The 24,959-nt window shown below is 41.4% G+C and overlaps 1 protein-coding gene across 2 annotated transcripts in view; it reads right to left on the minus strand.

Moving 5' to 3' along the window:
* Positions 1-11,703: 11,703 nt before the first annotated feature.
* The window catches only part of MMRN1 (multimerin 1), a 44,515-nt gene continuing 31,259 nt past the window's right edge, over positions 11,704-24,959 (minus strand). For both annotated transcript variants that reach the window (XM_027779981.2, XM_055796910.1), the window contains 3 exons: positions 21,346-23,325; positions 14,245-14,391; positions 11,704-13,179 (listed from right to left, as the gene is read on the minus strand). In XM_027779981.2, the coding sequence (XP_027635782.1) occupies positions 12,758-13,179; positions 14,245-14,391; positions 21,346-23,325 (2,549 nt within the window). In that variant the 3' untranslated portion in view covers positions 11,704-12,757. The remainder of the gene's footprint in view (positions 13,180-14,244; positions 14,392-21,345; positions 23,326-24,959) is intronic.

Raw genomic sequence — 24,959 nt, forward strand, 5'->3', positions numbered from 1 at the left:
CCCAGTGAATCGGGAAGGCTTCACAATGTGACAAGCATGAACTATTGCAGAGATACTGGGAAAGCAAATAAATCATCTGTCTACAAAGCGTCATACCACAGGAGACTGCAAAATGGAAAGCTTTCCTAATATCTATTCTGATTCAACAGCATTGTTCAAAAAATGAGAAACAGAATCATATCTACCACTATTAAATTTGTGTTGTGATGTCAGAGGAAAGTTCCTCTTCCCTCCAGCCCCCTGCCATATCAACTCCTCAAGCCAGCTTTGCTTCACCTGTTTTGAAATCAGTTGAACAGTGCCAACTCAGACCATCTGATGCTTTCTGGAGCTTTTGGAAAGAACGGCAGAAAAAATCCATTATGTAGTTGACAATCATAGCATCGCCAAAAACACAAGTCACAAAATTAAGTCAGAGCATTAAGAGAGAAAGGCACACAGGGAAAGATTAGCCCACAAATTGCAAATTGCATTACAACGGCGATAACCAAGAAAAGGGATAAAAAGCAAAATGAAAAAAAATGATCCAAAACACATAGGTATTCATTTCTGTCCCCTGTCTATTCCTTCCATATCTTTAATAATTAAAGTCAACAAAGCCGTAGCCAAGTAAGCGTGGCTCCAGGGGTCTCTCAACCCACACAACCAGAAGGTCACCCAGGCTTTCCGCAGCCATGTCAGCCGTCAGCTCCCGCCCAGGCCACACACACCTGCCCTGCAGGGATGCTCCTGTCTCCTTCAGTCAGGGCGCAGGACACACTCTCACTGCGTGTTTGTGTTTCCTTTGCTGGTTTCAGGGGGTCTCTGACAGATTTCCATTTTACAGGACAGGTGGGAAGGGGTGATTGGACAACTCTGAACTCCCCAAAGGATGTTGTGTCTCCTCTTCAAAACGTCATGAAGAAGTGTTCTTGCTTCCTCATGAAGAACAGGTCTCCCCCACACCTCCTAAGCAGAGGGATGTTCTTTGGCTGGAAGTGGCAAACTGGAGGGGACAGAGCCAAGTAGGCAAGCTGATCTTCTCCCTGAGTGTTCCCGTTTGAGCTGAAACATCTTTTCAGCACAACCTTCAGTTTTTCCGAAACCCCACGGTGTTTCATCTTTTTCCAAGCTTTACCTGTAAGGAAGACCACCTCTTTCCACTCCACCCCCAAGACTTAACCTTGTCTCTCCCTCTTCTGCTTCACATAATACCAGCTATTACAGCGTATATCAATGGGCAAGGAACCAAGCAGCAGCAATTTGTAATAGGTTTCTACAGAATAGTACAAGGACAAATTGATCTGGCTTAAAAAAATCAGGAATGTACGAAAACGTTCTCTGCTCATCATAAAAATCTTTCAGCTCTTCCCCTCATGGTGTTATAACCAGAAAACCTGATATAAATGCTTACTTTTGGTCAAAGGGGTGTGCTGGCTGGGTACGAGGGTGCTGCCTAGCTAAAGAACGGCTGGAGTCACACAGGCAGAAAATCAGCAGTAGGACAAAAATGCTTTCTCAGTGTCTCTCCTGCTCTTTGTTGTATCTTTCTCACCAGCTGGACTCATCCCCCCTTCCCTGAAAAGACCTGTATCTGTTGTGAAGCATACCTTGAGCTGAACTTTAGCCCTCTGGAAATCATACAGATCCCATGAATCACTGGCCGCAATAATTTTTGCCTTGTATTTCCTTCTTTTCTTAATCCTGCTTTTCCCCTCCCCCCCTCCCCGTATTTTTCTCCTCTGTTTCAGTATCTCTTGTCAAATATTGCTTTTCCTTCATCACTTGCTGCTTTCCGATTTTGGATGCTTTCCTCCAGCAGCGTTCAGCCTTCGGTTCACAATACATCTTTCCCTTTACGTCCCTTTACTAGACAGAAAATTTCTCATTAAGAGCCAGTTTGAATTCTAAAGCAATTAATTAATTAAGATCAGTATAAAGGCCTTGCCCATGATGTCCAGACCACACATTGTTCATCATACAATCCAAGATGTGTGCAGCATGATACCAACAATTACAGCTGCTGACAACACTCAGCAATTTGATTTTCCCTTACTGCTGACTTCTCTCGCTCCAGAACATACTTTCACCATTATCAGGATGCATCTCACACCCAGGCTTTACAGGGTGCGGTTCTTTGCTGTTGTACATTCCCAGTATAGTTTCCCCCTTTTTTCCCACTCCCACTTTCACTTTCAAGTGACATTCCCAGACTCGGATCCTGCCGTGCAGCCACCTGTTAGGAGGCAGAGTGCGGGAACCTCTGGGGAACAGGCTGTCATAGCTCTCTCTAGCTCGGCGCTGAAGTTACAAGTTGTGGGCAGGTGGCGTGCAGCTCCTCACAGCACACGCACAATTGCATTAGACTGGTAGCAGCGTCACAACCCTTCACAGGGCGCAGACCCTGTAGGAGAGAGAAACTGGCAATCTGAAACAGAGCCACATGGCTACTGCAGGAACACGAGTGAACCCTTGACAGTGTCATTAGAATCACCAGAGCACTCAAAAATAATTGCTAGCTTTAAGAATCAAGCTGCTTGTTTTAATCTTAATGGAGAAAACTGTTTTAGATGGTACCAGTGCAAAGGAAGGAGAGGCCAGACAAAGCAAAAACTTTCCTTTTGTTTTCATTGGGTTTGTCTTCTCTGGGATTGTTACCCTTCTACATGTCTACACAATACAATAATTTGCAAATTAACTGCTGTAAAGCCCAAACTCATTCCATATGGTTGGAAAAAAGGATCATGAGGAAATATATACATGATAAATACATTTAATCTGGAGGGGTTTAGATCTGCAGGGATACCTTGCAAGCCGTGTAAAACTGGCAACACAGAAGTAAATCAGAGTGAGTTTCCAAAGCAAAATCTCAGTTTCCTGAAAGATTATAGCAGGTCAACAACCTGGATAGGTTTATGGAGGACTTGGGTTCACAGCGCCTAGGAGACTAGAGGGAAGCTTTGTGACTTCAAAAAGTGCAGTTTAGATCTGCTAGGTACAAGGAGAATGAGTCTTGTAATGCAACGGGGCCTGAAAATGAAGGGATTTTTTAAAAGGGTTGCAACTATTACTGTGAAAGCATTTTTGCGTCTATGTATTGGAGCAAAGCCTCTTTGAATTTTAAAGTGTTTAGCTTCAAATGTTTTGGGGACTCCAGAGGCATACATAGTTCCAAGCTAACCATTTGAAACGCTGTGACAAATAGTCCCACTCCAACAAGAAAGTATTGGACATGAAAGTGATCCCAGGAGGAGAGGAAAACAGAGTAATTCAATGTATTTTAAATTACTTTTCACAATCAAACTGTGTAAAGCCATGTATGACGCCAGGTTAGGAGCTAGGGTCTCTGCCGTTAGCGGTAAGTGTAGCTTTACTGAAGTTAGTTTTTATGCTGAGAGACACAGAAGTCGCAATTTGTCTTCAGCTCTGGGTGTTCGTGGCACTTTTGGGTTCCATGTGAAACCCACCAGCTGGAAATTGTCCCAGTTCACACTGCTCTCAAGCTGGGTGTCCCCGAGCTGGGCAGGAGAGCCCAGGCTGGTGACATGGAAATTGCGATTGAGATCCCTGCGTCACGGGAAGGCACGCCTGCGTGTCCCCGCTTCCACGTGAGAAGGGAAAGCTGCTCAAGGTGCAGCCCCGAGGGGAAGCCACACCAAAAGGAGAATTTAATTTTTTAAGGCCCCCGTGAGTCAGCTTTCTGGGGGTGACTGAAGTGGTATGTTCAGAGACTGGACCCTAAAGAGCTGCAGGGGAACCCAGTCGTGTTTGTAAAGTTCATAAGAAAAGAATGGATCGGAGATCACACAACACACACCTTTAAAAACAAGCATGAAACTGTGCTGAGGCAGTAGAGAGAGATGTCATTCCCAAGGGAATTCCTTTTGCACTCCTGGATCATGGAAGTAATAGGATTTGAAAGCAAATTCCCAAGCATTTGATAAATAAACTGGTGAATCATTGGCATAGCAATGATGGTGGAAATCATGTTGAGTGCTGCCTGTTCCAAAGAAATGCAGGAGCTCAGCATGGGTGCAAGAACCGAGCCCTCAAGAGAGTGTGCCTGGAGCGAACTGACAGGAAAGAAAAGCAAGTTAAAAATGTGAAACTGTGTGGGGTTCACTGCAGAAAGGTTGAAGCACCGCAGAAATACTGCTCTGATCAGTTCTGCCCGGTTTGAGAGCCCGGTCCAACAGCACCACCGCCTGCAGCACGCTGTTCTCAGCGCACACGAGCACGTGGCTGGCACTGTAATTCTGCAGAGGAGAGTCATCATGCTGGGGAAGGACCAAAACCAAAATGAAAATTTCTTATTAAAGCTGTTAGCCGGAAAGCAGCTTCATAACCAAGCTGTCGGTGCCAGCACTTTTGAAAATAATTGTGGGAAGAAAAGTAGCGCATTGGATGGTGATGCAAGATTGCTCCAAGACAGTCCTTTTGCCACCAGACATCATTATTTTAGTCGATGGTCGAGAAGCAAGAACTATCATCCCAAAGTCAGTGATCCACCCTGACACTTGGTGGCATAGGAGCAGGCTGCCAGCATTCACTAATTTTGGTCACACTCTTCACAGGTGGCAAACAGACATTGCTGTTCGCAATAATCGTGCCGGTTGCAGGCTGTGAGGCTCACGGTCATTTCTTAGAGTGGCCTCAAGGTGGAAAGGTACAAACACAACAGGAGACTTGCAAGAAAACTTGACATGAGCCGGCACCTGGCTCTTAACCTGTCAGTGTTGTCAGGCATTTCTACTTCTCTGATACTCCCCAACTTTTTATATGCTTGCTGTAAATGCTAATTTACTTCTGCCAGACGTGTTGCTCTTTTCAGCACCGTTGCAGTAAAGTACCTGCCGTGCACATGTTGCTCCACATAGCTCTATTCCATCAGACAAGAAGAGCAACACACATACAGTTTGGTATTTGTTCATTGCTATAACCACGTAAGCCTGAGATTTTAAAAACTTTGCTGCACTAACACTGCCACTAGCGCTGCTCTCTGTATGCAAGAATCTTCCTCCCTCCTACAAGGTCAATGCAGCTAGCAGAAATAAAGGGCTACAAAACCAATTCCCCTCTTTTAGTTTCCCCAATATATATACTGAAAAGTTGTTGGACATATTTTGCTACATTTTTTTAAGTCTATCTTTGAGATTTTAACTGCGAAAAGTAATCTCATTATTTTCTCAAATATTTTTGGAAAAGGTATTATTTGGTTTAAATTCAACCAAGTGGTTCTCATTTAGATAAGGATTCAGGTTTTTTCATTATAAGTTTTGCAAAACTGTATTCAGAATTGCATGCAGCTGACATCAGGTCATTTGACAGGAGACAGACACTTCACTCAATGAGTTTATTTTTATCAGTGCTCCTAAGCCAAGGGGACATCTGCACAGCCACCTCAAGGCACAGGCTGGAGTTAGGGTTGTTACGTACCCATTTGTAAGTTATACCCCAGTTTTGATCTAATACTTGGAGATGGCACCATGAGAGCTGAGATTGCCCAAAATACCCTGGATGTCCCCAGTTTAATCATGTTCTTCCCAGTAATAAAGCGAGCATCCCACTCAGATCCGCTCAGATCCAGGTTTGCTGTTCCCATCCATAGCTTTCTTAGCAAGTTTCAGGAGTCGCATGATTCTTGTTCTCTACCTCCCTTCTGCTTTCAGATGGACATCAAGGCTTTACTCGTGTTTAAATGCTACGATGAAATCTGATTTCACAGGTTTATGTGTCTTGCAATTCATTCTCTGTCTACATTAAATAGGAAGTTTCTCCGATCACGCAGAAGAGAATTTTTCACCTGATTCTCAGCAGTGTTAAAAAGCTCTGTGGGTCTGTCCTATACACATGGCAACAATTTCACATACCAGCTCTGGAGTAACTCTTCCTGCAGAGTTTTAAATCATTCTCTAGTTTCAACTGCCCTCTTCCATTTTCACACATTTGAACCTGCTTCTAATCCCGTTACAAAAAATAGATAAGTTCTCCCTGCTGGCTACAGCTTTCTGCTGGGCAGCATTGCTGGGTGACCAACAGTTTACCTTAATCTGAAAGGATCTCCATGTATTTTTATAGCAGGTCGATTATTTTTCTCTGCCAGTACCGAGCCTTTGATGTGCACACTTTGTCTCATCAACAATCACTGGGAAAATAACCTCTGAGAGTACAATCTGCAGGCAGAGGTATGAAACAAGCTGCCAAATGAGTGGTCAGATTGTATATACATCTATAAAAATGAAAAGTGTAGCACCAAGTGGGACAAACTTTAAACCAGGGGACTACTAGATAGCTTCTCGGCCACGCACTTGCTCCTCTAACAAAAGTCTGTGTTACCTGGTTGAAAAGTTAATTTCTCCCATCAGCTTTCCTGTTACTGCCTGGAAAAGAAAAATGCACACGCAAACAACAACAGCAATGAAATACTGTGTTTCTGTACAAATAGATTAAAAGAATACTCTACCCTTTCCTCCACACAAGCTTTTGGGAGTTTTCTAGTGAAAACAACAGTAATTGGGTTGTCCATAGGACTTAGCAAACTAAAATTATTTAGGGGAAGGGGAAGATGTGGGTTTATTTTATGTCTCAGAAGAAGGCTGGTGCAAGGATATTGCATCATAATTTCCAAAGTCAGCGCTGTCGGGTCATTTTCAAAACCAGCAGGGAAGTAGAAAGAAATGCAGGGTAGGAGAGAGGAAAGGCTGGGAGTCACCAAGAATGCACAGAGGTGCTGTGCGACCTGAGGAGCACATCCTGAGCACACGTGGCAGGGGGCTGCACACACAGGAGCAGCGGTTCGAGCTCTCAGCCCCCACTCAGGTTTCTAGTGAGGCTTTGTACTTGTGTGGCAACATCACACGCCCACCCAGGAAGCTTCATATCACTCCACAGAGGTGAAGTCCCACAAGAAAATCTGCTTCTCACAGTGAAAGATTGAAATTGGTTTCCTAGACGACAACTCCATGTCCTACAATAATTCAAATATTGGGACGGACCACTATAAAAACTCGCCTTTCATACAGCCCCTTGCAGCTGGGCATCCTATTTGTTGATGAACTATCACCCATGTCAGTTGAGTATACTAAAATATCCTAGTTTTAAATTACTTTTCTCTTCACCCGTGTTTAGGAAGGTACATCACGCAAGCCAAAGGGTAAAAATTTATTTTGTGCTTTACTAGGTACAAACAAGGCCTGTGTTATTTCCCTGCTTATGCACCTGTGCCTTTCCTTCACAGTTATTTAAGCATTTGAAATTCTGTTGGGGAAAATGGTCATAGGTACTAGTTCAGTCAAAGTCCAAACCTATGCAAACAAGGCAAGCTCACAGGCAAATTGATTTAAATTCTTACAGCTCTCATAGATCTGTTTAGCTCACACACAAAAATTCAACATGTAAAGGGTTGACCTTTAGTACTTTTTGGCTAAAGGTAATGTAAAATGTACTTAATGCATTGCTGATGGCATTGCACAGTTTCCTTTGCTGCCTTTTAACTTTTAATGCGCTCTCTCTCCTTTTCCTGTAAGCATAGTTCCTCTTTTTCGAGAATTAAGTGTATTACGATAGTGTGTACCTACTGACAAGCTGCAGTAATGTCCAGCTCTTGGGGCCAAGGCAACAGGGGGATCAACTTAGACCCTAGAAATTACTGACGAAAACCATACTTGAGGTCTACTATGTTCTTCTAGAACATGTCTAATCATTGAGCCTGAAAATTGTCTCTTGCCTGTATAAGCTGGTAGTGGCACTTCCTTTGTTAGGAGTAAACAATTCTTTTACACGTATTTTTTCACTTCAGTAAGCAGCAATAAGTAGCCTAGCAATGGATGGCGGAACTTGGTTTTTTGTTCCTTTCCAAGGAAATCTGCAGTCAGATAAGTCTTGATAGAGCTGAAGATAATTCTCTGTCTAAACATGTCCATCATTTTAGTGATTTTATTTTAATTGCCACCATTCTTGACTTTGCCATCAGGTAAGAAGGAAGGATGCTCTAGCAGATGTTTCGGTCAAATATGCCATTTCATTTGAGACACATAAGCCTTCATCATGCCGAATCTGTGTGGATGTGAGACATACTGGTTTCCAATAATGGGTTCAAAGAGCTTTCAAAAGGCTTTTGGTGTTTATAAAGAACTTCTGGGCACTTCAGATCATTTGCATGGTATCTCCCAACTCCTGCAGACCCAAACAGCAAGCTTTCCGGGAGTACTTGCATGCTGTTTGTAAACAGCCACGGTCTGTTTTGTTTGCGACTTGCATTTCCTAAGATAAGAATCTTCAGCAGCAACCACCACCATCAATATTTTCAGAAACACTTCAGTTTGTTTACATGTCATATGTGAATGCAGAAGCCTGTTTTCAGCTCGCAGCCACCGCAGATTTCTGAGGGTGGGGAAGAAGGGCAAGGAAGTTCATTACGAGCCAGTGTGTTGGTTGTAACATATCTGTAGCGACTTCAGCTAGAAAGCAGCTTGCCGATAAAAGTGTTCCTACCAAACCCTCTCGACTGGACTCCCATCAAAAGACAGTGTCTCATTATATCTCACTCTCGCCAACTCTCCTGCCGCCACTGCTATTGTACAAAGCGGGAGAACGGCAGCGCTGCAAAGCGAAAATGGCTACAGCGCTGCTGCATATTTTAAATACAAAGTGGTGATAAACACTTGTACTTTGTACGGAACCCTGCGAAAAACGTGATTCCACAGGGAAGATTTAGTAAGTAAAAAACCCTGTTCAGCAATAACTAAAGAAGATTCCTGTCTTCTGGTTTTGGTAATGCTCTAGTATAACAGGAGCATGGGGGTTGGGCTTTCTAGCAGTCAGCTAAGCATTAAAAAAAATATGGGTTAAGAAAATGAAAACTGGACGAAAAAATGTAGACCTTGCTAACTCTGTGATACATCTGATGGCCTTAAGGGGTTAAAGAATTCCATGGAAGTGCTAGGCAATAGTTCCTGCACCCAAGCAGCAGCCACCAGTGAAAGACATTTAAAGCCATGTTATATATTTTTATTCTTTGGAAATGTCAAAAGTAGGGGGGGGGTGTGTGGGTGTGTGTCTTATTTTGTTTTGCACGCTCCTGCTCATCTGCCCAAATTCAGCTGTGAGGAAGATTTCGTTTTGCAGCTATCTCAATGCACTTATTATCCCACTGCCAAAGGTACTTAATCATCAGATACCCACGGCTTTCAGCGAGGTTTAGCTGCAGTGTTGCTTCTAATAGATGCTTTCAGGTCAATGCCTGAATTCCAAAATAATAGCTTTTCCCCCCACACATACTGCCAAAGTAGATGTTATTATCTTGGAGAAAAAAACGTGATTGAACAAAAATATCCCAGATGTATGGACAGACAGTGATACCTGCAAGTCAGCATCAGGCAGGCATGTGTTAGCGGGGAAGTTTGGCATCAGCTGGTGCGAAACAGGGTCGTGCTGGCTATTCAGCTAGAAAAGGTATGTGAGGAAAACAAAATGCTGATCTGAACACAAATGCTAAGCATATGAGGCGCTGGGGAATGCCTTCAGCGATAACTTGGTTGATACGTGTGAGGAAATGATAATGCAAGCTCCAGAGAAAATTGGATGGGCTTGTCAAAGCCAAACCAGACAAAATGTTGCCATGGTTATTGAGTCACCCAAATAAAGAGAACACCGCTCACTCTGAAGTACAAAGGCTCAGGATGGCTTTGTGGTCCCTTACAAGGGCTGTGGGTAGAGATGAACGTTCAGATTTGCTGCCTGCTATCATTAGGGAATGCAAATCAGAGCATGGAAATGAAAGCTGAGGGATGACAAGGTGCCTGCCTTTCCTCGTTGATGCCTAAAAAGTTATCCCGGGAGTTCAGCCTGATTGCTGTCTATTCTGCATAAAGGCGAGGCTGACTGATTTTATTGATCCTCAGTTATTTTTCAATATTGTTTGCTTCATTAGTCCAGGCAGCCAGGTACATAGTCACAGACCCATTAATAAGCCTCAGTGGCCAATGCAAACGTCCCTTCATGGCAAAGAGTCTGCATTTTAGTTTTTAACAGTAGACAAAGCCAAGTGTATTTAGTTTTATTACATCTCAGGAAAGATTTGAATGGATTATTGTACAGATTAAAAAAGGGGAGTGTACCTTTATTATATTTTCAAAATATAGTTTCTTCCATATTTTAAAAAGTACAATGAGAATTAGCTTCTGTACTATGTTCTGTTAGGGAAATTATTTTTCTGTGCGTTACTCCTGCAGATGCAGTTTTAATCAGAATTCTTACTGTACCCCAACAAATTTGGAGTTTTGTGAGGAAAAAAAAAAGGGGGGGGAAAGAAAAGAGGAAAGAAAACCAGTACAATGACAGAAAGTACGTGGCTGCCAGGGGAAAATAGCACCTGTGAAGATGGGAACCCAGCTTGAAGAACTCAGTGACAAGGGCAGCGAGGGTGAAGAAAGGTACTTTAAAACAGAGATGCAGTCTCTGGTGGGTCATTTGAATTTCATCTGCAGAGTAATTTTCATGCCATTTAGCCATAGCCACTGCAGGGATAAGGAGGACTAAATACAATTAAAATGACAAAATCATACAAGGAGGGATTTGGGCTTGTGGTCATTATACTTGATAAAATTAAATGATATGGTAGGCTAAGTTATTGTTGCATCAAAGATTTTGAGTGTTTACAGAAAAATATGGCATGCAACAGGAGAAGGATCTGTGGTGCACTCATTCAGGGTTCAGGGTACATTAAGAATCCATCAGGTACGTAGAAGAAAGGATTTCTGGCCTCAAAAACACCCAAACAAAAATACGAACAATAGCAAAACATTCCAACCTGTTACCAAGATTTGCAGTTGGCCCTTAGAGTAGCGGCTCTGCTGTTGTCAGATCCTTCATGGAACGTAGGATATTTTAATCACTATTTATGTGCTGCAAGGATTAATTTGTGAATTTATGGCTTCAGAAAATGGGCTTCGATGGAAGCTTTCATCAATTCTCAGCTGCTGTCCTTAACCACAAGCCATGGTAGGATGCCCTGCCAAAGCTGGGAGAATGCTGCATGCTGCATGGTTCAGGCAGCCACTGCACAGTCGCACGCCCACAGACACGCTTCAGCACCAATGCTCCTGGTGGAAAATGTGCACTTCAGTTTTGAACAACAAAGTGTAGCTTTATACACCTGAGGAAAAATGTTGTGGATTCTCTTATCCACACACAGTGTGGGAGAATTCAGTAATTTTATGGACGTGCATCTTAAGATCTGATAAAGTCCATGAAGTAATACTAAGAAGAGAGCTGAAGATTCTCATGTGTTTTCAAGTTCCTGATAGTGGAAAACAAAATAATTCAGAGAGCTTCAAAACATTCGGGGCTTCAATAAATTATCACAGGTCGCTGGAGCATGCTGATTAATGCTAACTGCATGTAAGGGCCATGGAAGGAGAGTGTCTGCAGCTTGAAGGATAGCTGGTCAAAGGAACCATAAAGAAGAAGGTGTAGGGAGAAGCCTGGCACATGGTAAGGGAGGCGACGATGGGAACACACCTGGTCAGTGGCACCAACTGGTAAGAACATGCAGAGTGTGAGAAAGTTTTTTCAGCTGGGAGGATAAGAAAGGGGAGGAAGACAAACACATAGAGAGATAAAATCTGATCAGTTAGTGTTAACAGGCAATAACCAGAAACAAACTCAGTCACAGCAGCTGGTAGGACATCAAGAAACTGCAGCAGCCCAGGACTTTGCAACTGATAAGGACGCAAACTTGTTGGTTTATTTGTTTTCAGGCAGTCACAGCATGAAGTAAAAATATTTTTTTTTATATTGTATTGGTGCTTGCAAATCACATTCTGGTTTATGCAGACCAATGTTCATTTCATCTTGCCTCAGTAGTTTGTGAATATAATGCAGAAACAAACAAAATCATAGATTGATAGACTTCAAACTTAGAAAGTACTATGATTATGTCATTTAACCTTGTGTACTTTATAGGCTAAAGTTTACATGCTAAAATATATGTGAAGCCAATATACCCATGTTTGCTCAAAAACATATCACCAAAAGAAAATCCAGCTGCAGTTTAAATGTTTCAAGCAACAGGGAGCCTCCACCAAATCCATTATAATGTTTTTCCCATGACTAGTTACATTCACTTCTAAAAATGAGTACCTTCTTTCTAATCTGAATGTATCAACATGCAGCTTTTAAGTATTCCTTCTCATTCTTTACTGCTAGATAATCCCCCAGTTTGTTATCATACTGGTTACGTTAAAAATAATGAATCAAATAAACACTGACATATCAAGGTAAGTGGAGAATAACACCAAGCAAAATGAAAAAGAAATATATTTTTTCCAGACAGAATATATACATGATTATCACTTGATACAATGACCTAAGTAGTAACCCAGCACCTGAGTCATCAGACTCCATCCATCACCTCTCTTATGCACTTAGGTTGAAAAAGAATAATCAAAACCAGCTTTGAGAACTGATTATCAGCAACCTTGTGTAAGTATGTTTATACAATGTAAATGTAGAACATAATTAGATTTGTGCTTCCCAATCATGCTAATATAAGGAAGATGCTTATTTTTCCCCCCATCTCCAACCTGTGGACTCTTTTTATAAGATGTGCATGTGGCTACAAACAAGCAACCTCTTGGAGAATCCACACTTTAAATGCCATCAGTATTGTTACTCTGAGAAACTTACTGCTGTTAAGGAAACAAAATATTTAAAGGCAAAGATAAATTCACATGCAGGTTGCTGCATTTAATGGTAACTATTCACATTTATGACTGACTTAGGTACGATACAACAAGTAACCACTAAATGTAGTTACTGGTGGATACTTGGCTGGAATAGAACCAGTTGCCAGTCTGAGCCAGACTTCTTGACCATAATTTAATTCTAATAAAGCATTTCCAGTAATTACTCTGTCGGTGTACTTGTTACTATTAATATTTTCAGCCTGAAAAGTGAGTTTGTCTATTCCATCAACGACCAGATAGCCAGAGGCACGTGGACTAAACGATTCGATGGTATACTCAAAAACATAGACTCCCAGATATGGAACGTGGAACTTCCCGGTTGCTGGGGCAAATGAAGCTCCGTAGTTGACATCCAGATTGTTAAATCTGATGGGTCCTGGAGTCGTCATTCCATATGTATGAGAGGCAAAAAAAGCCACCATAGGTGCATATCTGTATGATCCTTTTGAAAAATCTGGAACGGAATAAAGAACAACTTCAAGTAATGTTACATTGCACAAAGACAACTCAGACCAGCCAGAAGATCAAAAGCAGCTTTTCTGAAGACACATGATCCACTAGCTTGAGCAACTGAAACACAGTATTTCTGCATAAACACAGTTTTTCTGTATTTTATAAAAAGTAATTTTCTGTCACAATTAGTGCTAGGTGTATCCACAGAAGAATAATCTTAGAAACAGCAAGGGAACCTCATGTTTGTGTATGCTATGTTATCATTAAGGAAGCTGTTCTTTTTCTTTTCTTTCTTTTCCCATCCCCACCCCCTCCAAAAAGAAAAAAAAAAAGTTTAAAATCTTAGACAAACACCAAAAAGGTTTAGCACTCCTGATGTTAAATGAGGGAATAAAAGTATATATTATTCTCTTCAAGCTGAGCCTGCACACCATGATTCCCTTCCTCTGTACAAATTATTTTATTCACTATTCTTATACCGTCATGAGTGAGATTCAGCCAAATGGCTGCTGAAATCTGCATAAAATTGACATTTCATGTGGCCTGGGTGTAAATTATTTATTTGTTTTCTGGACTGAATAAGCAGTTTCCGTCTTTTTTTTTTTTTTTTTTTTTTAATATCTTTCAAGGGCTGCATCCTCTACTGATGAAAATCAGAGGTGTGCCTAAAATGACTCCTTGAGGCCATAGTCCCACATATCACGGTAGCTACTTGTATTTATAGAGCGTTTACGGCCATGCTGGAGGTAGTATTCCCCAGTGATGTGATTTTACCTCCCCTTTCAAATTCCATGATATCATGTTCAAATACATCTATTGCACACATTCCCGCTCTGCACAATTCAGCAGGGAGCTTTCCAGCTATTATGGCTGGTCCCAGCCCAATTTAGTCCCGTCACCTGGTCATATTAAAGAAAGACATCATGAGTCACCACAGGACACTACTACTTGAGTTGGCACTCATTAAAGTGAAATGCGGGACCTTTGACCAGCGATGCTTTCTAATTAGGCCCCAGGGCAGAGGCCCATGCCGCTCACATATTGCACTACTAAATTCTTTACTTGCCGACACTTAGAGAATTGTCGTTCACCAGCTTCGTACTGCAGTTGACTCCTCCAAAGGGGTGGCGACAAGCGCAAATAAAGCTCTGTCTGTCATTGATACAGGTTCCTCCATTCTGGCACGGGGAACTGACACAAGCTGAATTCTGCCCTGCGATAGAGAGGGAGGAAAACCAACAACCTCAGTCGCAGTGTCATGACAGTGACACTTCCCAAGTTGTCACTGTTTTGGAAAGCCTCTTCGTCAGTTCATAAAGCTGGTGGAATTTCTGCTGGGGTTCTGCTTGAAGGCCAACTTCAGATCCTGTGCAGGCTATTCAGACCCTTTTCCAGTCCAGCCTCCCTCTTTGCCTGAACACAGCACACCCTCAGCTAGCCTTCAAGATATTCAGAATTACCTGGAAATACTGAGTTCTACTTGTCTCAGAGGGTCAAGTATATGTATTAAGATGAAAGATACTACAAAGCCAGTGTCTTTGGAACATCTCACTCAACAAACACTATGAGAACCATCAAGAGATTGGGATATCTGACTAGCTGTGAATGTACAGTCCGAGAGACCTCTGTCAACAAACACCAGCCTTTCCTTGCTCATTTCTTCTCTCCTGTCCACACTAATTTAATGACCTCTCTTCCCTGCAATGTAAGTTTAAAGCCAGCAAAGCCTGGCTACAGCAAAATGTTAGGAAATTCTCCTTCTGTTGTTCCCTACACAAATCCTTCTATAATAATCTAAGGCAGGATGGTCCCACAGGTTATTTACTCCCATAGGGAGGTGTGGGGTGCGGGCAAGAACCCACCCCTACTTGCCACAGCCTGACAGAGGCCCGCAGTCCAGCCAGCACCAGCTGCTCACTTCCATCTTACAGCCGGTCGCAGCAGCAGTGGACCGCTTCTGCTGAGCCCCGCACAGCTGGCTCAGCCTCCTTCTTCCCTTCTTGTATGGCAGCTCTCAGACACCACAGCAAAACAAGAGACAAGTGAAAACCAGGTGGTCTGCAATCATGTGATTCAATAAATATGTTGGATCAGCTAATTACTCTTTACTAAGAATGGGAATGTGCCTAGAGCCTTAGGGCTGACCATAGTTCAAGGAGCCCTTCAGAAACAAACAGTAAAACTTGGAAGAGACAATACTGACGTATCCAATTATTTCCTTCTTTTAGTCAGAAAAAAGAAATAGTTATTTTCATGCTGGTTTGGGCAAATCTGTGCTTTGGTTTGGTTTTACTAATGCAGGCACAGAAGGCCGCTCTTTTCAGACAGAGCCAGCTTATCCTTGGGTGTACCAAAACACAGATTTTGTACTGCTGGTGTACAGATTGGACTGTCCTGTCTATGACATTACCCACCTAGATGTGTCACAACCATTGCGGGAGAGTCTGGCTACTGGTAATGGAAGATTTTAAATGCCATCCAAACTACATCCAGTACTTGTCCTTGCCCATAAATAAATCAATTCCTGGATATCTACCAAGATTGTTGTATAAGTTTAGTATTGCAAGCAACACAAATCAAACCGAACAGGTGGCTGTCCTTGCCTCCGTTCCTGATTATGTATGAGCTGGCCAGATCACACCCAGCCGATCCAGAAAAATCTGTTGGCCAGTGCTGCTGAGCTCTGAGATCACAATTACTGAGTGTCATCGTATCATGTGTTGTCATAGCAGTCTGGGGGGAAGAACATTCAAGCCACATGAAAAATTAAGTATAGCTGTAAAAAAGTTTGAACCTAAAGCAGTCCCAAGCCATACATTTTTCCATTCTCTTGCTTTGGTCAAATAGAAGTCAGATGTTTTAGAAAATGAACCTTTTCTTTGCCAGGAACTACCAGCAGAGTTCTGGAAAGAGAACATACAGTCCTGTGATGGTGAATCTAGATTGGTAGATGGGAACTGAAAAAGCCTTTCGCTTATTACCAGGGAAATGCTGACCTGGTTTTTCACATAGATACTTCAGTAATGCCCGCAGTTATCTTCAGCTTCCCACCCAGCCATTTCACAGACTGGTGCATTAAGGCAACCTGTTTCCATGAGAAATTTTAGTTCGGTGAGCAGCATGCTGAAGTGCATCGTACAGTGCCACTTGAATTTGCACTGATGGAATATATGGACTTCAAAACACAACAATAATTCTTTTTACAGAAAATAACGTCCATCCTGTAATGCCTGAAATAAAGTGATTTAGGACTGTCATAACCGGGGTCACAGCACAGGCAACTGGACATGAGGAAATAATGTTTTTCTTCTCAGATAATTGTTTTGCTGCACACTTAATTGAAGTTATTTTTCACTCATATTTACCAAGCATCCACAACACTTCACTCATATTTATCAAGAATCCACATATTTACAAAGTGTGAAAGGAAAGCAGAAAAGGAAGGAAAACAGCTGATTGTGCTGACTACATCATATTCCCAAAATACAAAAGCTTTGTGTAAGAGCATGGCAGTCTCTCTGCTAATTGGTCTCTTCTTATCATGAACAAGAAGTAAGTCCAAGAAGCAGGAAAAAGATCACAAAAAGGAAACGATAACGCAATTGAGACTGGAGTTTTAACAGCCTGCTGAGGGATGACTTTTCCTGAACTTAACCTTGGAGTTAAATCAAAATCAGACATAGCTTCACCTCCAATAAATTAACCCTCCAGGTGCAGCATTGCTTAACAGCAGCTGGGAAGCCTGCTCCGTCTGCTAGAACAAGGAGAAGCTGTGAAGAGATTTGAGTGAAATTAGCATTTTCAGAGTGAGAGCTAAATGCCCTGGATCTCCACTGAGCAGGTAATCTCTGTGTAACTACCACGTGATCTTACAGTAGCATGTTTTTGCTCTTGTTTCTAGCTGATGCTGCTTCTCTGCCCAGTATTTTCTTTCTCCTTGCTGAAGGACGTCCTGAGACATTATGTCTATATTCTCTGCTTGGGGTAAAGATGCCGAGAGCTTCAGATTAGGCAAGGATTTCCTACTGTAGTCCATTTCCGATTTTTAATTAATTTTTCACAACTTAGTAGATGAGTCAAAAAGAGAAGCTTTATAAATGAAAGGCTTAAATTTCAGCTATTAATAGCAGAGAATAAACCGAATGCAGGTTCTATTTACGCTCAGTATGGTAGGACTAGGGGGAGCCAGTTAATGCTAAATTTTGCTACTCTTTGGGAGGGCAAACAGCCAGAAGCTCTTTTGGGAAATAGACTGCCAATGTTGTACAAACAAATCTTCAAACAAATAATGAAGCTCTGTCAGTATCTACTGGGGTGTTGTTTAGAAGTAAATCAAATATTTAGCAATTTAATGGTCTCCTTAAGGAAAAAAGTGAGTCCAGTGGTTCAATTTGGAAATGTCTGAACAGGAAGTAACTTACCCTAATTTTCTCAATATTTAGTTATCAGTAACTGTCTCTCAGGAAGCCCTGGGAGACTGGAAGACCCTGGGAATCTACAAAACTACCCTGCTCGCACACAGTCGGGCTGACTCAGTCTACAATTATTAATCACCTCTGGCTTAGTGCTCTCAGTCTGACAGCGATTAAAGTGATGACCATCCCCAGCAGCCTAGATGCAAGGAGTGCCAGGGAGCAGTGGGAGAGAGGCAGCCCCACCAGGGCTGGCACCCTGGAACCGAGGGCAACAGCAGGGCTGGTGCCTCACCTGGCGAGGTGACAAGCAGAGCATGGCAAGTTAATCATGGTAACCAGGGTTAGTGACAGCCCAGTATGACTAAAAAAGCCTGGGATTTTGATTTGGGCTGAAACAGGGATCCCAGGGCCATGGACAGGTTGTGCAGTCGTGAGGCCAGGTCAGGATGCCCAGGGCAAATAATGCTATAATTGCACTAGGGCCCTGACAGGGAATTCAGGTATAAACACCATGTGGGGTGTTTGTGGTGCAAAAAAGCACCAAGATTCACCCGCAGCTCTTGGGCAAAAAGCAAGGAGCCTCAGCTGTGCTCGGCAGTTTTTGAGTGGTGACAGATTGCCGAGACCAATCTGAGCTACTTGGACTCTGGCAACTCTGCCTCTTTGTTAAGCAGAAGTATCTAATACTCCCAGTGTGATGATTTCAGGATCACTAAATTAAAACCAACAAAATAGTTTCATCTACTACTTTGTCTAAAGAGTAAATATCAAAATTTGATGTACGTGTCATCAAACTGACCTAGAATAACCATCAAACTTGTGCAGTTAAAACACAAGATGGAAAACATGTAAATAGGTTAATTTCGCTGCAAGCTTGAATGATAAAGTGACAATGGAATCTTGCATTTCTGTTAGGAGCCAGAAATCATGTGAAAATAAAATCAGGAATAAGACACAGAGAAAATGAGAATGAAAAGAAATTGCCTCTCTTTCACATGGATGCGCTGTTGTAAATACATAAATATAACACATCTGCAGTATCAGTTTTTCATGTTGATGGGAGGGTGGCATAATCTGAATAAAGCAAAACCTCAACGAATGCAAGACATGCAACAAGAGAGCGCATTCACCTTTGGAAAGCACAGCAGCCTCTAGATTCTCCAGCAAACAGACACAGCACTAAATGGCAACAGGAAAACGGGAACTGAGCTAAGCTGCCCTCACGCTGCAACATGTTTCTGCAATAGAACAGTGCATTGGAAGGTAGAACCAGACATAATCCATAACCAAGACTAAGAGTTTATTGTATATTTTTTCTTTAAAGGCTGACATCTCCCCTATGTTAGATACTTGAAGCTGTCTTAGACCATCACCTTCTTATTCACCCTGGGTTGCCATTACAGCTAGTATCAGGTAAAGTGTTAGATTTTTTTGTCCCTCATAGACATATTGCAGCCTCTAGCTGACTTAAACCTTTTCTTTTATTCATTCCACAGTATGGGAAGTCTCCAAACCTGTATGTTCCTGCACTCACAATGCAAACACACATTGTTTCTCCTTGATTTCAATTAACTATCTAGGAAAGTATTACCTCAGGGGTCAACTCCTGAACACATTAAACCCAATGAAAATCCTAATCTCTTAGAATGGGATCAAATATTGAACATACTGGCATCCATAAGAATCATCGTTCACCTCTTTCTAGAATTTATTCTAATATTTTTGAATTGGAAAAGATAGAAGATTGAATGCATTTTATAATTAATCAATTATGCCTTAGGGTTTCTTCTAGAAACTTTAGTGTAGTCAGCATATATCTCTGGATGGCCTCCTGGAACTTGAGAAAAAAGCTTTCCTGGAGAAGTAAAATCTACCGAGGCAGAAGATGGATACTTGTTAATTAGGATAATGGTCTTATTTCTTTAACTTACAGAAAGGTAATGTATGATTTTGCTAGGCATGAAACATCATTGAGTGCAAAAATTCATTACTGATGGAAAAGTCTGCATAAATATTGCTGTGCAGAAACCTTGCTTAAAAATAGGGTTTTTCAACATCTGCAAAAACCTGCACTTTCTGTAAGAGTGAGCATACATCCAATGTTATCAAGCTATTCGTTAAAATTCAGCATGAGATAAATAATAAATAGGAAGGACATTTATTCATTAACGTGCAGTAAAAGACAGAGCAGGTGGCAGCTTCCTGCGCTCCAGGCAGGTACACTGGTGACGTTTTCCAGGCAGAAGACTTGGGAAGGATCAAAGGCATCATATCTCATTTTCCCTGAATTTTAATTGTGAAAAAGGGTTTTGAATATCCATCCTATGCTATGGCAGGAGCAGGCAGGAAACAAAAACGGCTGAGAAAGAATTGCCATTTTTATATCAAAATATTCAAATCGCTTTGGAGTAAGAATCTGGCAAATCTTGGTGCATTTTTAAGTGTGATTGCCTGTTGTAATAGCTGTGTGTCCTCTCTAACTGAAAAGATAATCAAAGACTGAAGTCCTTCAGTGGAGATTGCTTTTGGCAGAAGCCAAGCTACTAATGGGACTGGGTCTTTACAAAGGATCCTTTCCATTGATTATTGAAAAGTGCTGTGCCTAGGACAGGAGGAGACGAAGGAGGGAGGCAGGGGAATCAGAGGGAAGAGGTGGGGAGAGGGAGAGGGAACAGGAGATTGTCCATGGTCTTAGCACACGAGCAAGAGTTGTAGCTCTTACTACCCCTATGTGCTTACAATAGGGACCAAATATGGTTTCAGAAAGGTTCATAAGTTTAGGAATGCTTTACAGAAAAGATTCAGGATTAGGACTTCAAAAGTATCTGGACATCTGTCTGCCATTTAGGAATCAGTCTCACTTATTTTTATGTGAATTAAGAGTCCTCTGAGGATTTCTAGTCACTTAAACACTCTTCATTTTTCTGTATTTTCCCAGAAAAGATATTTCCTTAAAACATTAGCTTGTGCTACTGATTTTCACTCATCTGATTCCAAAAATCATAACATAAGAGTTTGTATTTCTGTGAATAAATCCATGTGAAGTAATTTCACATTATGATGTTTAAGTCCAGAAGTGAGTCACACTCTATGTCCTTTTTAAGAATGGTAGTTTCTACTCAGCTGAGTTGTTCTCCAGATGGACTTGAGTCATAAACCTACGTTATTGACTGGGCCTCTGACTCTGCAAGAACACACTGTTGTAACTGCACTAATAATCTCAATGAAGCATTGAAAGAGCTGGCAAAAGCCTCATTACAATCGTTCAGTGTATTCACTTGCTTCAGGTTTTTGATAGTTTTCATCCCCACTGACACTGCAAAGTACTGATGCAACTCCAGATTTCCCTCCCAGCTTGCATGTTTTTTTAACTGAACTTGCTAACTGAGATGCAGGCACAAAATCCTTGCAGTTTAGATTTTGTCTAAATTGTCGGTTATGTTTTAAAGGTCATGTACTCAGCTGGGTGTGTGTGCATGCACATATATATCTTACGCTCATCAGACATTAATAAATCAAGGAAAATTAAATGGATCTTCTAGATGCCTTACCGAGAGTCTTCTCTTAAGATAAATAAATTCTCTTGTAAGCAAAAGACTGGAGTAACTCCAAGTTCCTCTGAAACACTCTTTATGGCAGTCTTCAGACTTTATATTCACCCTCACTCAAATTCTGCCCTCTGAGTTTATCACGATGGTTACATAGGCCTTTATTACAAAGGCCCTAATTTTTAGTACAGTAAAATGCATTACCTGGATCTATAGCATTATCTGTGTTTCTCTGACTTCGGCTTGCCAGGCTCATGGTGACATTTGCTGCTCCTTTTTTCACTGGGGCTGGTTTCTTTATAATTGGTTTCACTTGCTTCTGAAGTTTGGTGATATTGTTCATGGCATTTCCCACTGATATGTCAACATGATGGGTTAGATTTGTCAGGATAGCTCCCGCTTTTATTTCAAGCACAGATTCGACAAGCTCTTTGAGACCGCTCTGCAGCAGGGGGATATCTGGCTGAGCAAGTTTAATTAGCACAGGGATACTCGCATTCACTTTTTGGATGCTGCTGTTAGCATCCTGACACAGCCCCCAGGCCTCATGAGCAGTCTTGTTCAGAAGTGGAATGCTGTTTGAGAAGCGGATTGACTTGGCTTCCAGGGCCTTGATCCTGGAACTCAGGGTCTGGAGCTGAAGTGAGACCACTTGTTCTTTCTCTGTCAAGGCAGCTTTGGTTTTTTTCAGTGAGACACAGTTGTTTGCCAAAAACTTGGAAATTTTTGACTCCACATTCAGAAGGCGAACCTCATGATCCTTTGATCCCTCCACAGAGTCAAATAGTTTCTCTTCCAGACGGCTGATATCTTGTCGTTGATTTTCCACTTTTGACAATGTATCATTTAACATATAGAAAACTCTTCTGAAACTGTGGAGGATAATTTTGTCAGACTCCTCGTATGGAAGATCAGAAAGGGATGGTGCTACTTGTGAAGTGAATTCATACTTCTTGCCACTGAGCAGTGCCTGGAGGGATTCATTCAGCTGCTGGAACTGGGGAATGAAAGCCAGGAGGCTGTCCAGTTCCTCATCTCTGCCACAGCAGACTTCAGTCTCATTACTTAGAGCACGTAGCATGCTTTTCATTACATAGTTATCTTGAATAGAATCAATAGCACTGTTTATTATTATCATGGTCTTGTTTAATCCATCTTCTATTTCCATGGAGCATTCATTAACACGACTCTCAAAGAGTTCCTGATAAGCCTGAGATTCATTTTTAAGTCCTTCTTGAGTTTTGGAAAGCTCCTTAATTGCAGAACTCATTCTGTTAATGACAGTAGTGAGGTTTTCAAGCTTCTCATTGATTTCTTCAGCTTGGATTTGTTGTTCATACCCTGAAGTCAGACTAAAAGGTACCCCTTGCTCAATCAAGGGTTGCAGGATCTCCATATCATAGCACAAATCATTAATTTGCTCATTCATTTTGTCCATCTTATTGTCCAATGGAAGGACCAGGTCAGAGAGACTTTTGTTCAGGACAAGCACATTCTCTTGGGTTGCTGCCAGCTGTGTTTGGAAGTCCTTCCTGCTTTCTGACAGCATGTCATCACAGATCCCCAGAACAGAGTCTCTCTGAATTTCCAGTGCAACACTGAGATTGCTGATCTTGCTGTCTTGGACTCTTAAGTCATCAAAGATCTGCAGCACCATCATGCCTTGTTTCTTTACTTTCTCATGAAGTGTCAACATGTACTCTGTAATATTGTACTCTGTCACATTATCTGCTGAAGGGATGTGTTGGCTTGAAGACTGTTCAGCTGATAGCAGCTGTTCATGAGCATCTTTCAGTTCAGTAAGAGTCCGATTTAAAGATTCATAATAAATTACACTTCTTGACTGTTGATGCTCCAATTTATCTTCCAAGGATTTCTGCTTTTCCTGTAAAGCTTTCACAGGCTTGTCACAAGCGAGAGTTATTTCCTCTTTCATCTGCACCATATGACTCTTTAGCTCCAGAACGTCAAGCTTTGTTGGCCCACTGTCTTTCTCCTGAGCAAATTTGTGTTGGGTTTCATTCAGATGCTTGACTAATTCTTTTGTATTTTCAAGATCATCTGACAAACTAGACACAGTCTTGAAAATCTGAGCCATGCTGTCTTGCATTTCACCTTGAAATACTTTAAAGTGTTCTCTGACAATGTCTTTGACTACTTCATTAATACTTCTGGATTTGAGATCTTTGGAAAAAAAAGGAATATGGAAACAATCAAATCAATTGTGTTAGCTACATCTATTTTTTTTCAACAATGTGAGCAAACACAGTACTGTAGAGAAGTCAAACACACACATTCCTGCACCAATTCACCCCTCCACAGAACAAAATTTAAAGCTGGGAAATGTAAAGGATGGCTAACAGTGTTTGAAGACTCATCCCTGTTTCTACTGAAATCAATGGGAGTTTTGCTATTATTTTGAAAGGTCAAACTCAGAGTCTGCATGTGGTATCAACTTTGATCTCCTAGCTAAGCTGTTTCTGAGCACTGAAACAGTGTATGCTTTTGTGGATTGTTCATAAGAACATGATTTTTCCTTTCTTTGCTCGGAAAGTAAGGACAAAACTCCTGCTTTATCAACATGATGGTCAAGAAGTGAAAGCAGAGATTATTACCTTCCTGTTGTTTTATATGTGCTAAGCAATCATACACTGTAGCAAGAAAGAAGCAACGTAAAAAGAATAGCCTTATTGAACATCTAAAGTTAGTAAAACTACAACTGCTGCAAAACCCAGACATTGTAAAGATATAAATCTTTAGTTAGTCTTACATGCTACAACTCTTTCAATAGCTCCTAGGAACACTGATCCTGAAAAGCACTAGGCAGAAGTGAATGTGTGGGAATTCTGCTCCTGTGAGTAATGAAAGTACCTCCTGTATGGCCTTAGATGGGTTGAGACAGTCATAAAATAGCATTCATCAAGAATGCTGCATAACATATTTTGATTAATTACAGCAGTAGTTGTGCTCTAGTGTGAAATTAGTAGGATTCTTTTCATTTGTTCTCCAAAGGCAGCTGGTATGTCCAGCTAAAACACTGAAGCATTCTTTGCATGTTTTTTCTAAACCCGATGAACACTTGCGGCCAGCTTGTGATATAATGGCCAAACCCTTCAACCACTACAATGCCTTGATGGCCATCGGTTCTCTGATTAGAACTCTATTGATAAAGGCAGAAATTCTCGGTTGCCTTCCTCTATTTTCCTCTCAATTACTTCTACAACCTGGATTTTATTACTTCATCTCTAAAACACCAAGGCACGTTCTGAAAACTTATTTGGAAGTACATTCTCAGCAAGAGCAGTAAAAAGGCAGGAAATCAGATCCATGAAAACCAGTGCAACTTTGGGCTCCAAGGGTGAAAAAGGATTCCAAATAAAAATTGTTTTGTTCAGCAAGCGAGAAAGACACATAGTATTTTTTTCTATTTAGGGGATTCATTTGAATTGTGCCTGTTTCCAGCTGGAAACAGAGATATAAATTAGCTGATAATATTTGCCTTTTATGAACTATAAATGAGTCTCAGTCTTCATTATTTGTGGTAAAATGGACAGTAAACACCTCTGATGCTGAGCTGAGAATACACAAGTACATTCCTGGATGTAACTCAATTTCTCTGTTGCTCATTTTGAAGTAGAAAGGCCCAAACTACCTGTGAACATTAAAAATCTCTTACACTTTTTATGAGATTATGAATTTTAACTCCCTGGCTGAAATCCAAAGTGTGTAATTACTTTGTGTCAATATATACTCCCTTTGCAGTTTCAATTATTTGAAGAATAATGTGCAAAATAAATGTATGTACACAAGAGACTGAT

The sequence above is a fragment of the Falco peregrinus genome, chromosome 2 (genome assembly GCF_023634155.1).
Source record: "Falco peregrinus isolate bFalPer1 chromosome 2, bFalPer1.pri, whole genome shotgun sequence".
In the NCBI taxonomy this organism is placed as follows: Eukaryota; Metazoa; Chordata; class Aves; order Falconiformes; family Falconidae; genus Falco; species Falco peregrinus.